Source organism: Protomyctophum bolini, assembly GCF_963924005.1.
Source record: "Protomyctophum bolini genome assembly, chromosome: 10".
Classification (NCBI taxonomy): domain Eukaryota; kingdom Metazoa; phylum Chordata; class Actinopteri; order Myctophiformes; family Myctophidae; genus Protomyctophum; species Protomyctophum bolini.
Window position 1 is genome coordinate 23,543,701 of NC_137871.1, and position 17,871 is coordinate 23,561,571.

Genomic DNA, 17,871 nt, shown 5'->3' on the forward strand with positions numbered 1-17,871 from the left:
CCTAGTGCCTTAGAAAGGGTTACTTTCGGTCATTTCCCAGTCACTGGCAGGAGACCCAGTAACCGTTAGACCCGGGTGTACAACACGGCCGCTTCAAGGTAAGAATGTGACCTGCCTGCCCGTTTAAGCAGGGGTTGGGGGGGCACTCTAATCTGATTACAAACAAACGTGATCCCGTTTAGATCTGTGTAAGCGTTAGTTTATCTGGATCGTATTGAACTGGATTTAGTTTCCAGTCATGATGAACTTGCGGTAGCATCGTCGCTATGTATGATGATGAAAGCAACGTGTCGTGTGTGGCCTCTTCGATGTATTATGTTATGTAGCATAATATGTTTTATTATGCTACATTTTATTATTTAATTTGAGCATTTAAAAATGGCAATAGGCAGTTGGAAATCTGATTCGTGCGATCTTGCGTGGTTGTTCCTGACTCTGTGATGCTGTCATCCCTCCCTGCCTGCAATGTAACGTCTAGACATGAGATCCTAATTAACTGTAGAACTAGACAGAAAAGAGCATTTCCTACTGATCCAAAATGATGATGTTTAGACTGCTCGTATAGGCTACCTTAGAAATATGGCCAGAATATATACATAAAGTTGTACTATTCAACTTAAACTAGCTGATCTTAAAGTTGGCTTAAAACATTTTTAATTTCTGAGTCACTATCTCTTTCCTTTAACAATCAGAACAGAGTTTAATGCAATCATGAAATTCATCAGCTTGAATTTAATATTGTCTGCCCTTTCATATTTGTTTCATCACTTGCAATTTCATGTGTTCATCAGGAGTTCTCTCTCCTGATGGGATGAGATTGACCTGGAACTATATATTTGACTATTTACTAAAGAGCTGGAGAGACCGGAATATAGCGTAACATATTTTAACAAAATGGTTCCATCATGGTTATCAGAGTGGCCTCTGTCACCTGACCAAACCAATATACTTTTCTTGAGATCAGACATTTTAAGGATGACATACCATTACATTGAATTTAAGAGTTTATTTGAATCATATTTGCTTTCTATCTTACAGTCACATTATCAGTTATCTTTGCTCAAGTCAATGTTCATCCCACGATCCTGATTTCATAATTCCTCGGATTCTTCCTAACATTGTGCATTTGTGCAGCTGCCTGCATTCCTGTACCATTCCAGTGTTCATCCTTCCTGGCTCTGTAATTTGACTCCATATTTTAAACCACAGAACGACTAAAACGTATCATCCGACTTGGCACTATAATCTAGGTCAGAGGTTATGCTCGAGGTTAGCTCGACCCAGAATGACACCTCTCACTGACCACCGAGTGGGGTGAGCCTGATTGGTGATGTCATTGGTCATCTGTGAGTCTCATCATGTTGAACATTGGCCAGCGTGTTCTGTTGATGTCATTGTTTGCCTGTGATCCTTGTCATGCTATTGGCCAGCAGTTGGTCTGGGCAGTATAGGGCTGTGTCTTCACGATGATTTACTTCATACACAATACAAAGTTAATTTTTTATTTGTTTATATATATTTATGGACAAAGTTTATTAAGTAACTACCTAAAAGTGACTTCCTTGGAACATTGCGTCAGATTATTGAGAAATACAAGGAGAGGAAAGACACCTGCATTATTGATAGACACACCCTTAGTACAAATATGTGGTGTGTGTGTGTGTGTACTACGGTATGTCTGAGGGCGACTACTGAATACACCGACATAGTCACTATAGTCTTAAGTGTCAACATGCTGCTGTCAGGGAAATGGTGTGGAACGAAGGAAAGGGTGAATATAAATATAACACAGTTTGTAAATGAGCTTAGTCAGTTTGAATTTGCTCTGAAACCACCTTCCTCTAATCACAGAGCTGACAACATGTGACTAACAAATGAAATGCTGAATCTCCTTTTCTTTACCGTTTCTTTTTCCTTTTTACTTTGTATCTACTAAATGTTTTACATAGTAAAATATTATTTTCATGTTTTTTATTTGTTTTTTTTATTCCAGTTTTAGATCCGAGTGTTGTTTGGTGCATGGGCCAGCTGGATATATTTATTTGTGAGCTTTAAAACCACCGTATCTCTGACGAACCTCCGTGCTCCTCAAATCCAGTCCATCGCCCCCGCCCCAGAAACCCGGCTGCACGGTTCTGTCGGTACTTGAAGTGCCTCCAACATGGGTCTCCAGTCAGACTCTGTTCTCCACTCCGTCCTCCTGCTCCCCCTACACCTCCTGGTGTGGTTGTACTCTTTCCTGTCTTTCCTTCCCTGGTACTACATCACCCATGCTGGGCAGCGACGGGCCCAGTCGAAACGGGTCAAGGCCCACTCCACTTCGGGCCGCGCAGAGGGGCCCTATCGCTGCATGGACCACTTTGAGTCCCTGGCCATTGAGGACTTCCCAGGCAAGGACACCCTGGATAAACTGTTTGAACATGCCGTGCAACGTTTTGGACAGTCGCACTGCCTCGGCACCAGAGACGTCCTCAGTGAAGAGAATGAGCCACAGCCCAGCGGTAAAGTATTTAAAAAGGTATGCAATCCCGTCTTTTAGTGAGTTGCATTTAAAAAAAAAAAATCCTTCAGAGACAATTAATGGGTTATTGTGTGAGATAATTTAATGTTAAAATAGTGTGTACACTATCTAGCCCAAACTACACCAATGCTGCATGCCATGCAACTTCCACACACAAGCCTATGTACATACAATTTGATACGTTTTGGTCATTGGACCTTTTATCAGGCATGTTCCAATCAATACTTGGACAAGGGGAAGGGAACTGATGACTGATGGGGGAACTGATGATTAGAACTGATGACTCATCAGTTTCACAATCAACATTAATTTCACCATCATTCAAACATATCTTCTGTATATGATGCGTGAAATAAGGTATATTAGTAAATAAACAAGACTGGGCAATTCAATTAACAAAACTGCTACATGAAAGGTCAAACCAGTATTGGTGACGTACAGAGTGTAAATGGTGCATAGCAACACTTTCATAGCATGATTAATGTGAAGACAAAATGTCTAATGAGTACCCCCACCTTCCAGCTGATCTTGGGGGATTATCGCTGGCTGTCCTACCAGGACGTGGACACTCTCGTCAACCAGTTTGGCAGTGGACTGGCAGCGCTGGGACAGCAACCAAAAAGCAAAGTGGCCATCTTCTGTGAGACCAGAGCGGAGTGGATGATCACCGCACAGGCCTGCTTTAGACGCAACTTTCCCTGTAAGGAAGAATGTCAACTTTATTATTACTAACCTAGCAGTCATTTAACTGCCTTCTGTTTTTATGGCTGCTGCTTTTGCTCTTATTAATCTGTCGTCACTCTACAGTGGTGACATTTTATGCCACCCTTGGAGAAGATGCAGTGGCATTTGGACTGAACGAAACCGGAGTCACACATCTCGTCACCAGCGTTGAGCTGCTTGAGACTAAACTGAAGGTGAGCAGACATCCATCCACAATCCACAATCAACAAACTTAACGCACTATTCGTGTATGATCTGTGTATGTTGTGGGATTCCCAAGCGATAAGGATGTTGAAGTTTTGCTTCAATTACAGCATTTGTAAAGTGAATTACATCTGTTTTACTTCGCTACAATGTTTACTTGGGAACTACAATTCAGAGGCTTATTTGATAGACCGGTTCCACTACCTGCCACTGCCACTGCCACTACCCAAACAACAACAAAAGGGGACGCAATTATTCAAAGTTATTATTTAGAAAGACGCAGCTTGACTCGGGTCATTGTGAGTCAGTAGTTGAAATGCAAATGACTGTTCAGAGCAGCCGAATGGAGCACCCATCCACAGAGGCTCAATTGAATAGGAAAACACAGTTCCGTTATTGTTCCGTCGTCTTTGTCAGTGTACTTTGGGTTTTCAAGCTGGTGTGTGTGGTTTCAGCTTCGATGATCCTAATCTGACACGCTGACATTTGCAACAATTTGAAAATTTTAACTGTTTGGCTACAGTAGCCTCCATAAAAGACGATTGGCTGACTGACCACAGAAACCATCAGCGACTGCGATCCGATGACGACATCCCCTTTAGCTAGGCTGAAATCTGATGCAAGTGAACATCTTTATCGTGTGATGTCGGGCTTTGTGGTGATCTGTTCTGTCCTCGCTTCTTCTTCTCTCTCTGTACAGAGTGTGCTCTCACAGATCCCCACATTGAAACATGTGATCTGTGTGGACCAGAAGAGGGCAAGCAGCACTGAAGGGTACCCAGCAGGGCTCACCCTCCACAGCATGCAGGCGGTCAATGAGCTGGGGGCCCAGCCCGAAAACAGTGAGTGGTGTAGTGCAGTGGTTCTCAAACCTTTTCATGTCGAGGACTCTCCCACTAATTAGCCCGCGGACCCCCATTTGAGACTCTCATAAGAAGATTTTTACGGCTCTAGCAGAGATTCTCAACCCGTTTAATTTCAAGTATCCCCAGTTTGACATGCATTAGTCTACGGTCCCCCATTTAATGGCATTTCTATCTCTGGGACCCCCATTTTATATTGTAAAATCACGGTTAATTTAACTCTGAGTGTATCTGAGTGTATATATAAATCTATTTATACACTCTGAGTTACAGACCATAAGGGTCCATTTGGTTCCTACTTCCTAACTACCGGTATCTCTAATTTAGCTAGGGACCCCATGGAATTGTGATACTCCCTCAAGGACCCCTAGGGGTTCCTGGACCCCACTTTGAGAACCAATTTGGTATATAGTGCACTGGTTCCCAATAGTGGGTCGGGACCCAATGTTGGGTCACGGACACTTATTTTTTGGATTCCTACATTAAAAAAATCAAAATTTCATGATTTAAAAACAAAATGCAATGATCTTTTCTTCTTCAATATGAAGAAATCAATGAAATTCCATAAATTGGAAAACAAGTAGTGAAAATAGCCGATCTACAAGCTCGTTGTGTGCTTGTGGATTTGCTATTTTCTAGTTTGGGTCCAGGGGAGACATCATTGGGTCCCATTGGGTCATGGGCTAAAAGGTTTGGGAACCACTGGCATAGTGTGTGAGCTTGGTTGTAATTCAAAGACAAAAACATCATAATGCACATCCTACGTGCATTATGGGGGGGAAGACACGTGCAGAATAAAACGACTCCCTTTAAAATGCTAACATTTAATTAATATGAATCAATAAAATAACATTTAAATAAAATACATTTAATGTAGTTGCTGCTGTGAATAACAATTGTGAACCCTTATTTTGTTTCATGCGCTTGGTTGTGATACACAGCTAGGCATCTGAGAGATGTATTTTGGAATTTGTCTGCGCACAGCTCTTTTTCCATTGTTATTGTAATTTCATGATGCCAATTCAATTCTTACTCGCTTTCTTCATTGTCCATTGCAGACAGAGCCCTTGTAATATATTGAAGATGAAATAGTACAGCTACTGGTCAAATGCAAGTCAGATGAGAGTAAATCGATAGATACTGGTCATGACACGTACAGGGTCAAACGGTCTGTCCCTGTCCTTGTGTATCGATGACTCATGACTGACGGGTTCAGTCATGAGATAAAGGGAAAGATGCATATTTATATTATCTAGGTGAACTATATATATATATATATATATATATATAAAATCAGGGAGAAGTACAGAGTTGGGTTTACATCGTTATTATTATTGGTGACATTCCCCCTTTTTTTGTGCAGGTTGGGCAGAATGACTAAGAGTGGTCGCACTTTCCCAGCCTACCCTCCCGTTCTCTAGGCGAACTTCTAATGTTCTAAAATACTGTATGAGTTGTGCAGTCACAGTGGGTCAGTGACATGATGCCATCTCATGTATTTTGGGCTTGCAGTATATTTGACAAAGTACTAGACTTGAGCATGATGTCACAAGCATATCTGTATGCTTACGAAGATGAGCGTAAACCATTACAGATAAAAGGCAAACAGATGCAGATACCTCCAATATTTACTTATGACGGTATGCGGGAGCTGACGTGGGGTATAAAGAAGGCCACGAGTGATGATTCTCTCTGATCATAGTGACCAACCAGTCGGTCTGCAGTGTTTTCATATCACCTTTTGGTATTACCTCAGCTCGCAGAACCTTGACCGACGTGATGGCAAAAACGTACCAGATACCCTTGGGAACCAACTATGGAATTTAAATGGTTGAAAATCACTGCTAGAGCCGTGAAAAGTCTTCTCTTATGGGGTGTCTCTGGCATATCTTTTCAAATGGGAGTCCGTGGGCTAATACGTGTCAATGTGGCGGTCCTTACAAGCTTGACTATTTGGTGTATTAATCGTATGACAAAGTATAGGGCTTAACCCATTTTGAGCGGGAACCTCTTTTGGTGTTTTAAACATTATGTTATAATTTAGCTATTGAAAAATAGCAGATCTACAAGCTGGCGCTCTACGAGCTTGTAGGTCTGCTATTTTTGAAAAATCGTAAAAATGTGGCGCACATCTTTGAATATATATTCTTTCAAAGTGAATGTTTTTAACCCATTTTGAGCGGGAACCACTTTTGGTGTTACATACATTATGTTATAATTTAGCTATTGAAAAATAGCAGATCTACAAGCTGGCGCGCTACGAACTTGTAAGTCTGCTATTTTTGAAAAATCGTTAAAATGTGCCTCAAATCTTTCCGAAAATTGTCATTATTTAGAAGACATTTCTTTTTTATTTCGACGTCAGGCCTGAATGTTTTTAAATCGGGTCTAAATGGCTTAATGATGAGCGTTTGTCCTCACACAGTGAGCAGGCCAGTGGTCAGGCCAGAGACCTCGGACCTGGCTGTGGTGATGTACACCAGTGGCTCCACAGGCAGACCCAAGGGAGTCATGATTGTCCACAGCAACCTGATCGCTGGAATGACTGGCCAGTGTGAGCGCATCCCAGGACTAGGGTGAGTATCGGAGACACTTATGACTAAACTCGGCAGCAAAAGTTCGGAAACTTAACTTTGGTCCGTTGTTTCTCCACTTTAATGATACCAATTGGTATTGTATTTTATATCATTTTAATCGTTGATTAGTCACCTTTACATCGAGGTATAGCTTGCAAGGATCGGGCGATCGTGGAATGAGCAACACGGCTAAATGTGTGGCTAGCGCCTCCCAAAAGAATTGCCAAAATGGCAAGTGGTTGGTATTCACCCTTGCTTTGAGTTGTAGGGCAGTGGTTCCCAAACTGTAGAGCATGCACCCCTTGTGTTACGCGAGTGCCTTCTAGGGGGTGCGCGACATGAAAAGGCTAATGGTGGTTGTATGTTATTTTAAATATATTATGGCAAGTATATGCAGAATATAGCCTATGCTGCATATGCCATATTCAGATTCATATATGTGCATATATGTGAATAAATATGAAATATGTCTCTATATAGCGTATGCAGTTTATATTTCAGCTAGGTCGGGAGGTAACGGGGGGTGCACGGCCAAAAAGGTTAGGGAACCGCTGGCTTAGTGGATTGGATGACCACTCTCACACAGTAATATGAAGAAAAACACATATTGGTCATTTTTACACATTATTAATTTGACACTCGATGTTGGAACTCAGTAGCATCTGGAAGATCCATACGCAGCCACAACAGCTTGGTATGGTATGGTATGGTATGGTATGGTATGGGGCAGTATCTCTGGAAGGATCTTATACTGACCTGACGAAGTAATTCTTTACCAAAAGAATAGTGTGCGAGCCCTATCTCCTTCCATAATTGCCTTATTGGCCCTGCACCCACTCTCATTTAGCTGTTTTGCTCATTCCAGGAATGCCCAATCTTTACAATCTATACCTCGTTGTAAAAATAAATAATGGACCAAAGTTAAGTGTCCAATTTTTTTTGCTACGTTTATATACATGAGGTACAATTGTCTCTTAATGTAGTGTGTGTTCACTACAATGACTCTGCAGCCCCTAAATCCTGATTAATACTTTATTGCGTGCTGTGAGTCGTGCAAACTTGTGCTCCGTTTATAGCGGATCTGCCAGCTCACGTCACTGCCGTGACGTGTTGCTAGCTGGTAGATCTGCTATTTACGGCATGCAACACAAGCGTGCAAGTATAAATCGAGAGTAAATCAATGAATAAAGCATATTTTGGTGGGCATTTCTAAGCCTTTATTTGAAAGTCATGGTACATTTGCTACAGTATAAATTCACTCTGAACAAAATGTAATTTTACCCCAATCTATATGGATTAGATGATTAGACTAGAAGTATAAAGTATGTTAATACAATATAACTAGCACATCTGCAGTGCTTGGAGGTGGTCTCCTGACTCCACATTGAGAAATGTAGACCATGCATTGCTGTCTGGTAGGACAGTGACACCTACTGGTTGATAGTCATTCAAAGCAGACACTGCAGCAGATTTTAGACACTTGTTGCTGCCACCGTCTTTCTTCTTGGTGTAGTTCAGACATTGTGGCAATGGGCTCTATGCACACGGTGATGACATTTTGAAAAGAACTTGGGCCCCTTCCCTACTTCCTTCACATGTGTTACTACTAATGAAGGCTCTGATCCATTGTGATCAAACAGAGTCAGGGTGCTGCTACTGTGCATGTTTGCTCACTGGAAACACTCTGCTACACCAGTGGGTCTCAAAGTGTCCTTGAGTGCGGTTCCAAATGGCCCCGTATGGGTGTGCAAACTCTGAGAGTGTCCAAATGGACCCGTAAGGGGTTCCATTTACACTCAGAGTTATGGGGTCCTTGAAATGTAAAAGTTTGAGAACCACTGCACACTAAATGGAACAGTGCCTTAACCCATTTAGACCTGAGGACCCATCTGTGTCGCCTTATAGCTTTTTAACCACTTTAACCATTATTTTAAATGTTAGCTGTTGGAGAATTAGCAAATCTACAAGCTCATAGTACGGCACAGAACTATGCCGTACTATGAAAATGTGTCACAAATCTTTGAATATATATTCTTTCACAGCGCACGTTTTTTACTCATATCTTTGCTTCTGGGGGGTTCCCTGGAACAACATATTTTCAGATGTGTGTCGGCGGCCAAATCATTTCTGGGTTCCTTGACATGAAATACCTTGAGCACCACTGACATAGAAACATAGATTTTTCAGAAAACTGTCATGATTTCGAAGACATTTGTAGAATCTTTTCTCAGTTCTTACTGGGTTAATTAGTATCATCGGTAAGTAGGGAAGCAGCCCAGAAGTAGTAAGAGTTATTCTGTGTGCATAGAGCCCATTACATGTCTCTGCATACAGTACATGCATAAAAAGTAAATCTAACTTATTTACATTGTGCGATGGTGTGTGTATACAATACATTAAGCTTGACCGTGTGTTCTGCTAGGCCCCAGGATACATACATCGCCTACCTGCCCCTGGCTCATGTTCTGGAAATGACAGCGGAGATCTCATGCGTGACATATGGCTGTCGGATTGGCTACTCCTCCCCTCAGACGCTGTCGGACCAGGTACAAATGAGACAGAATAACAACAGTATTTCCAACTATTGACTCAACATGTGAAGATAAGCGGTATAGCTCGAGTACAATGTGAAATATAGTACACCATTACAAAGTAAATAACAATGTACTCTGTATACTGTATAATTTACCCTATAGATTGTACAGGCTGGTAGCCTATAGCATTGTAGGTAGATGAATATTACACTTGTTGAATTGAGTGCTAAGTGAAGTGTACAACTCTCACAGAGGCAAGAAGTATATACATTCACATAGTAGGATATTCTATACACATATTCTATTCACTTGTATGTATCTATTAGCAATGTTTTTCTCTTGTTTCCAGTCCACCAAGATAAAGAGGGGAAGTAAAGGAGACAGCTCTGTGCTCAAACCCACCCTTATGGCAGCCGTACCGGTACGAACCCTTGTTCATACCACTTCTTCTTAACCTTTGATTTCTATGTTCTGTGTCCTCCCTTTCGTCGACTAATTACAACAGTATTAAGGCCCGCCAAAATACATTTTAGTCGACTAAATCAACTGTAGATTTAGTTGACTAAAATCTTATATTTAGTAGACACACTAAGACATTCCAGGTGACTAAAACTAAATAAAAACATTAGAGAGACTATGACTAAAACTAAAATCACAATGTGCTGCCAAAATCAACACTGGTTCTATGTTTTGTGTCCTCCCTGTTCTCAGCTCATATCACTCTTTGTCTTTTCCCCAACCAGGAAATCATGGATCGCATCAACAAGAATGTGATGAGCAAAGTGCAAGAGATGAGTTACATTCAGAAGACTCTGTTTAATCTGGGTTACAACTACAAACTGGAGCAGATCAAGAAAGGCTACGATGCACCACTCTGCAACGCGTAAGAGAGCCTGTTCTGTCCTCGTTATGTTGCCCACAGGGTACAGAGAATTTGTGTAGTTCAATGGCAGACAAAGTATTCACATTTCCATTTCTTTATTGGCACACACCAAAAAGGAACGCTTTAAACGCTTTTCGGGCCGGCTATGAACCTTCATCAGAGCATTCACAATAAGTGAATTCAAGTCATTTCAGTTATACATCCAGGCAGGTTCAGTTCAGGGCATTAAAGCCAGTCTTAACCCAAAAAGCATTTCAAGCTATCTATAGTCATCATTCAGTCCATTGGGTGTCATAGTATTGTGTGTACTGTATATCCACTGCATTTCTCTTTGGGCTAGTTTCTTTAGAATATTTCTCATTTTGAATTTGTGTAGTGTTCTACTTAGAACCACTACAATATAATTGAGTTACTCAATGTAACCATCGGTAATGAAGAACCCACGCCCCTCGGACATTCAAACATTTTAAGGCCATCTTAATGACATCTGTCTTATCTGTCTCTACAGGCTGCTGTTTCGTAAGGTGCAATCTCTGCTTGGAGGACGGGTGAGGATGATGCTCTCGGGAGGAGCACCTCTGTCCTCTGCGACGCAGAGATTCATGAATGTCTGTTTCTGTTGTCCTGTGGGCCAAGGCTACGGTCTTACTGAGACCTGTGGAGCAGGCACCATCACAGAGGGTAAGAGTAACTAAAAGTGAGCAGGGAGATGACTAAAGAAAGTGGAGAAACAATGGTCAGTAACTTACGATTGTCCGATCTCTTACACTTTACACAGTTGCCGACATCAGCACGGGTCGTGTGGGAGCCCCTCTCATTTGCTGTGAGATCAGACTCAGGGACTGGGCTGAAGGTATGGCTGACCAGGCTGCGAGTTCTTGACATCATATGACGCCAAAATCGGGTCCCAGTACAGAATGCATTTTCCATATCACAGGACTTAACGGCTCTCCTTTGTGGTTTTTATACAGGAGGTTACACCACTAAAGACACGCCGCTCCCAAGAGGTGAGGTCCTGATCGGTGGTCCCAACGTCACCATGGGTTACTTCAGAAGTGAGGGCAACGATCAGGACTTTTTTGAGGATGACAAGGGCCAGCGTTGGTTCTGCACCGGTGATATAGGAGAGGTCCACCCTGATGGCTGCCTTCAAATAGTGGGTATGTAACTTTTTTTCTTTTTTAAACATACTTTCATTTGTTGTTCTATCTAGGGCTGAACAATGAATCAGTTAAAATGACCACATGTTTTGGCACATTTAGCTCACTGTATAGATCTCTAGAAGACACATACTGTATACTCGTTGCCAATTTTCTGTTTTCTTGGCCTTCCAAGAGATTGTAATCCTATACACCAAACAAAGGTGAAGTGTTCACTGTATAGTATACAGTGAACACCTTTTGTTTGGTTATTGTTGCATTTTAATGCAGCTGAAGGAAAGCATTGATTTAAAGAGTCTTTCCAAAAGGTTTTACAAATTGACTGAACTGACAGTCTGACAGTCAGATTTGGTGACGTCATGTCACCATCATCATGGTGACATGTATATTAAATACTTTGCCATACTTGGTAAAGTCTTCATTATTTGTAGTCAATGGGTAAACATACACAACACTTGTATGGTCCTTTTTTAAATATATATGTACTGTATGATGATAAATTATCACATTTTGTGGTAGTTAATAGTGAAACAATAAAGGAATGACTAAACCAATCTGTGGAAAATATCAATTGTTATCAAAGTTTCAAAATAAATTCTAATGAACTTGGAAACTGTAAAAATCTGATGGGACTCCTGAGAAGCATTATTCGTACACTATCTGTTGACCTACTATACTACTACTTTCTTCATACTCATGAGTCAAGTAATTTACACTATTTAATATTTTATTGCGTGATGTGATGAATCTATTTCATGTTTTGTTTAGACCGTAAGAAAGACTTGGTCAAACTGCAGGCAGGGGACTATGTGTCCCTGGGGAAAGTGGAGTCAGCTCTGAAGACTTGTGCCCTAATTGACAACATCTGTGCATATGCAAACAGGTGAGTGAATCTATGGCCATCTGGCCATATTTTATGCATAAAAACACGTAGTGTGCAGAATATTCTGTCTGCGTAAACATGGAAGGCTATCACTGTGGGCATCCGAGTGGAGACTTTCTTTCTTTAAATATAAATACTTTAAAATTAAACCCATGTTTAGCTCAGCATGATCTATAAACTATAGCTAACATGGCATATGCATAATAATTTTATATAGTACAGATTGTAAACTAAGGATAATTTTTGCACTGTGACCAAAAGAACAGCGTGTACACACACACACACACAACGTCCAGCCCCCGACACACACCAAGTCCTAACTATTAAAAGTATATATCACTGTGTAGTTCATCAATTGAACACATTGATAACGTTCCCTGCTGCGTTTCCTTAGTGCGGTTTACACAGCCATGTGTGAAGGCAAACGCAGCAAATTAAATATGCAAGAATGATGCAACTTATCCGCCCATTCGCATCGAGTCTCCTGAAGTAGAGGTGTGAATGCAACCTTAGTTGTTAGCGGGGGAAAGAAACTCTAAATAATAGAAAGGTTACTGTACAAAACGGCTATAAAAATAAGCTTAATAGCCACTCTCTTTGTCGTCCCCGTCCTTGCAGTGAGCAGAACTATGTGATCAGCTTTGTGGTGCCCAACCAGAAGTGTCTGATGGAACTGGCGAAGCGGAGCGGCATAGCAGGCTCATGGGAAGAGATCTGCACCCACCCGGACATGGAGAGGGAGGTCCTGAAGGGCATTAAGGAAGTGGCCGCTACGAGTAAGATTTAAAAACCAGCTGATATGGGATTTTTGAGATGGATAGATTTTATATCTCTTACCGATACGATGCCGGCATAGTAGATGTTTGTACCGGTACACTATTTTTATGTGGATTTTGCACCGATATGATACAACGGAGCCCAATAAACCAGCAGAGCTCGATTGATTGAAAACTTTATTAACGGTTTGCAAAATGTAAGGTATGGTTAACAATAATGCTATAAAGATGACACAAAATGCCCCCAGGGCTTGTTTCCATTGTGATCATACTGTATTCAATTCATCAAGACATATACATACAATGATTGTAGTTATATTTAGTACAGTAATCACACACAATTCAAAAAAGTATTAACAATATAATATACAATAACTATAAACTAAGTCAACAGCCTGTTTTTTATACATCTAAGCTACACTCTCCAGGAAAATAAATAAATACTTTATATATATATATATATATATATATATATATATATATATATATATATATATATAAATATAAAATGACTGATCTCTACCTCTCTGTTGCATCTTCTATTTCATCCATGTAGATCAACTCCAACGGTTTGAAATCCCAGTGAAGGTCCATCTAAGCCCAGAGCCATGGACTCCAGAAACGGGCCTTGTCACTGATGCTTTCAAGCTGAAGAGGACAGAGCTTAAGAAACACTACATCCAATATATAGAGAGAATGTATGGAGGTAAATAAATGTGACAGTTTACCCGAGAGCTCCCTATTGCCACTGTTTAAATATGTAAATAACATTTCAGGTACCAATTTGAATTTTTAAAGGACTTTGTGTACCGAAAATGTATGAACAAGTGACTTGAACACAAATGCTGAAACTGTATAGTTGTACTTGATTGGCTAAACTGTGCTGCTTTCCATACTTTTTTTGCTTGGGAGAGGAATACACGTTTTGGATTCTCACGGAGTTGCACCAAAATGGCACATCTAATCCTGTGGGTAAAGGGTGCGAGACCACAACGGCACTCAACTGCCATTCACTTCAATCTATTTGTACTGTTTTGTAATATACATTTCATATATCGGTGTATTTTGGGTTGTCTGCATTAGTCATTCCATCAAATATTAACATTGGTAGTTAATGACTAAGTAAGTTTCTATTGGCCTTTGGTGAAGATGTTACTGTGCCTTGAGCCTATAGTACAGGTGGCTTTAGATCAAAAGGCTAGTAGTACAGTGACCTGTTACTGCCATGTGATGTTTATTAGGTGTTTTTAAACACATTTACACAAAGATTTGGCCCAGCCATGGGATATAGACTGAAGCTTGAAAGCACAGATTTGTCTCGTAGCCTATCCTGTTGTGCTATCCTGGCCAACCCACAATATTGCTTTATTTTGTACTTTTGTTTGTCATAATGCATTGAGATGGTCAGAACAAAATAATGTGTAAAACAAACATGACTCAGGAAGATATTTAATTTATTCAACTGTCTTAGTATGAAGTTGTATAGAAGTCAACATCTGTCAAAACTGCTGTCTGTGAGCACCTTGAATTATTTATTAAAGAGTAAGTATTTTAAGCTATTATCATGCTTTACACTGGCATACTGTAAAGGTTTGCGTATACCTCAGTTAATAATTGGTTAATGTAGGCTAATATTTGGTCTCAATGCTTTCTGAAGTGACATCTGTTCAAAAGGATTTTCTTTGTCTTGTCATTGTCTTATAACGGACACTTTGGGAACATGAACTTTTAGCAGTTGTGTTCCTGTAATACTGTTACAATTCTGTAATTATTCCATCATTAAGTCACATGCATTGTGAAATGTGGTAAATAAATGTCATTTTGTACTCTACTTGTTTTAATTTCTTATTTATTACAAAACAACATAACCAAAAGTCAAAGCCGAACATCTTAATTTACACCATAATACAATAATTCTTGATACTGTCACTGATCAGCTGTTCCAGTCTTGAAAGCGGAAACAGTCGCTGGCAATCTTCCATACAGGCTGGTCGCTGTTAGTCGAAGGCTGAGCCGTTAGGAGAAAGTTCTGGTTGAAGAAACGCTGCTTGTTCCCCTCAAATTTAACTAGTCCGCCGGTCACAACCAGCAATGTCGTCTGGCCTTGTGTAGCTTGTTCTGAAAATGGAGGAAATAAATGTACTTGAAGTCCAGATACATTTGATTTGAAACCCAAATAAATTACACTTCAAGATCTTTTTTTTCAAAGATTTGGCTTTTGACTTAATTGATAGTTTCAAGTGAGACATGCAGCAACGGTCGTCATGAACGGGACTCGGGTCTTACCTACCGCAACTGTCTCCAGCACAAAACACATTGACGTTTGAGAAATTCAGTAGGCTGCATTCTGTGCATTGATCACACCTACACGCATTGTCTGACATTAACCTCAGTCTTTTTTAAACTTAACATTTATTTGCAGATCATCACAAAGTCACAGTGCAAGGGTTCTATAAAACAATATCAAGCAACATATTCAAGTCCATTCATGAATGTCTATTATAAATCTGTGCATAGATCCTCTTGTAATTTTCTCCATTACATATCTCCTCCAATGCTCAGCCACTGCCCACAAACTGGAGGTTCTGCTTTGTACTATAGAGCGTCGCAGTCCCCGCCCCCTTTCAGAACAACAAGGGACCCAGAAGAGAATTCCCCATGCACTTTTTCCCATTAGATGTTTCAAAAGTATTTATTTAAAGATAATGGGTGTGACAAGCCGTGCAGTAAGTACTGGGAGCTGGTGTTGGGCTTCTCCTCTGAAATCCTTCTCCCAGTGCATTGCAGCTGATACCAACAAGCCAGTCCAACCTACTTACCGGTATAATATCAAGAACGCAGACAACTAATTTCTAAGAAAGTACACCGTAGACGTAGAGACAGTCATGGCAATATTGAGTGTTGTTGGTTTGGGAGCTGAGTGTTGATTCTCACCATGAACAGGCTGACAGTCCAGTGTCTGAACGTTGAACTCACTGGACGGAAGGGTCTCAAAAAAGTCACTCAGGGCATCCACACCCGACACTGCATTTCCATTCCACACCAAGGTTGCTTTGTCCAGGTAGAGTCGTGTTAAATTCTGTATTAAAAAAGAGAGGGTGAGTAGAGAGAAAGAATAAGAGTAAGATAAGGACAAATACCATATAACATGTAATCCATATTGTACTAGGCCAGTGGTTCCCAATCCCAAAGTGGGGTCCAGGGACCCCCAGGGGTCGATGGAGTTCAAGGGGGTCCCCAGCTAAATGATTATGGTCAAATAGAACCAAATGGTTGCATTTGTACACTCTCAGAGTTAAATGAACGCCAGTAATGACATTAAATGGCAGTCTGTAGACAAATTAATGTCAAACGTTATTAATTGGGTTGAGAATCACTGCTAGAGCCGTAAAAATCTTCTCTTATGGGGGTTCGCAAACTAATTAGTGTCAATTTGGGGGTCCTTGACATGAAAAAGTTTTGGAACCACTGTACACCAGTAAGCAACAAGTTCATATTTGCAAGCTCATCATGAAACAAAATCAACACTCACCCTCCTTTTCTTGTCCATGCAGTCGTAATAAATGGTGATGAATTCTTCTGAGTACCTACATGACTGGTCAGCATGTGTCCTAAAATCCTTGAGTGTGAGAAAGAATACATTTTTGTTTTAGTCAGGCTCAAGTCAGAGAAATCATAGTGATTGTGCCACGGTGCTTATATCTGGATGAGTGTTCGCCCTTAGAATACATGCCTATGTTGTATTTCGGGTATCAAATTGTAAAATAAATAATACTGTATATCTCGCCCCACTACTCTACCTAGCTGTAAATAAACATAATTCAGGTATTATATATATTTTGTTATTGTTAAGTCCACTCTGTAAGCTGTATATCCATGGGCACAATAGCATGATGATGCCATTACAAAACATGGGCTACATCAGGAGAAATGTTTTTAATAAAACGAAATTAACTGCTAGATTGCTGGAATTAAGGTCCTATATTAACTTAATTAAGCAGTCACCGTCACTGTCTCATGTTATTCTTTCTTGGTTTTACAGAGTATAGAGATCAACTACTATACAATCAAATAAATCTTTATACAAGATAATTTCAGGGAGGGAGGTAGGCCTAAATACTAAATTAACTGTAACTAAATTATTTTCTTTCGCGGGGGCGAGTTGGTAAAGGGGCGAGTCGTTTGATATTCTTTTGGACGGACCAGCCACGGTCGTCTCAACTACAAAAATGCTGCATAACCCTCAGCGAGTCAAACTTGTTAAAACACCCATTTCTATAAAGATACCTATTTAGTACTATTTATGACTGCCCCAAGTTCCAACCCCGTTGTGTGCTATTAATGAGTAGGCATATTAAAATGAGGCTTTACTACTTTAGCCATCAAGCTAGCTGGCTACTGAGGCATAAACATCATCACATTTCCCAACAACAGCACCTACCACTGTAACAGACGCCATGAGTCCGGGCTTCGGAATGACTGTTAATTTAGTTACATATACACAAAATCAGTAGACGTGGAGACTTTTCTTTCCCTTTCTGAATTATTTCGTCTTGTTGTCTTGCTTGCCTTTTCCCCTCCTCCTGTGTCCACACTACAGGAAGTAAACGTTGCATTTACTTCCTCTGGGCCAGGTCACAGAGTAATCTAGTAAGAGAGTGGCGACACTAACGTTGACTCCCATCGTAACAATGGAACGCGGAAGTGCTCATTCTATCTCAATGGGATAGTTCCACGTGTCGCCAGTC

General features: G+C 40.6%; 2 protein-coding genes across 3 annotated transcripts; one reads left to right on the forward strand and one right to left on the reverse strand.

Moving 5' to 3' along the window:
• The first annotated feature begins 12 nt into the window (after positions 1-12).
• Positions 13-14,954, forward strand: acsl4a (acyl-CoA synthetase long chain family member 4a). 2 transcript variants are annotated; one of them, XM_080774777.1, is made up of 15 exons: positions 13-98; positions 1,994-2,518; positions 3,044-3,221; positions 3,329-3,438; positions 4,149-4,290; positions 6,737-6,887; positions 9,310-9,433; positions 9,771-9,842; positions 10,165-10,304; positions 10,813-10,985; positions 11,083-11,157; positions 11,276-11,464; positions 12,233-12,347; positions 12,966-13,123; positions 13,680-14,954. In XM_080774777.1, the coding sequence occupies exons 2-15, from the start codon at positions 2,162-2,164 to the stop codon at positions 13,835-13,837; spliced, it is 2,142 nt and encodes a 713-aa protein (XP_080630903.1). In that variant the 5' UTR covers positions 13-98; positions 1,994-2,161; the 3' UTR covers positions 13,838-14,954. The 2 variants fall into 2 exon arrangements, with proteins under 2 accessions (XP_080630903.1, XP_080630904.1); XM_080774778.1 differs by having other exon boundaries at positions 18-106; positions 2,007-2,518.
• nxt2 (nuclear transport factor 2-like export factor 2) lies at positions 14,561-17,742 on the reverse strand. Its single transcript, XM_080774779.1, has 4 exons — positions 17,565-17,742; positions 16,656-16,742; positions 16,058-16,202; positions 14,561-15,241 (listed from the first exon to the last, which is right to left on the reverse strand). Exons 1-4 carry the CDS (start codon positions 17,580-17,582, stop codon positions 15,057-15,059), a joined length of 435 nt encoding a protein of 144 aa, XP_080630905.1. The 5' UTR covers positions 17,583-17,742; the 3' UTR covers positions 14,561-15,056.
• Positions 17,743-17,871: the final 129 nt, after the last annotated feature.

Excerpts from the sequence above, each read along its gene's own strand:
- acsl4a (XM_080774777.1), top strand. The coding sequence starts at position 2,162 with ATGGGTCTCCAGTCAGACTCTGTTCTCCACTCCGTCCTCCTGCTCCCC. Across the intron at positions 10,986-11,082 it reads AGCAGGCACCATCACAGAGG|TTGCCGACATCAGCACGGGT; the intron begins GTAAGAGTAACT and ends CACTTTACACAG. Across the intron at positions 12,348-12,965 it reads ATCTGTGCATATGCAAACAG|TGAGCAGAACTATGTGATCA; the intron begins GTGAGTGAATCT and ends CCGTCCTTGCAG.
- nxt2 (XM_080774779.1), bottom strand. Across the intron at positions 16,203-16,655 it reads GCATGGACAAGAAAAGGAGG|AATTTAACACGACTCTACCT; the intron begins GTGAGTGTTGAT and ends TTTTTAATACAG. Across the intron at positions 15,242-16,057 it reads GGACTGTCAGCCTGTTCATG|AACAAGCTACACAAGGCCAG; the intron begins GTGAGAATCAAC and ends CTCCATTTTCAG.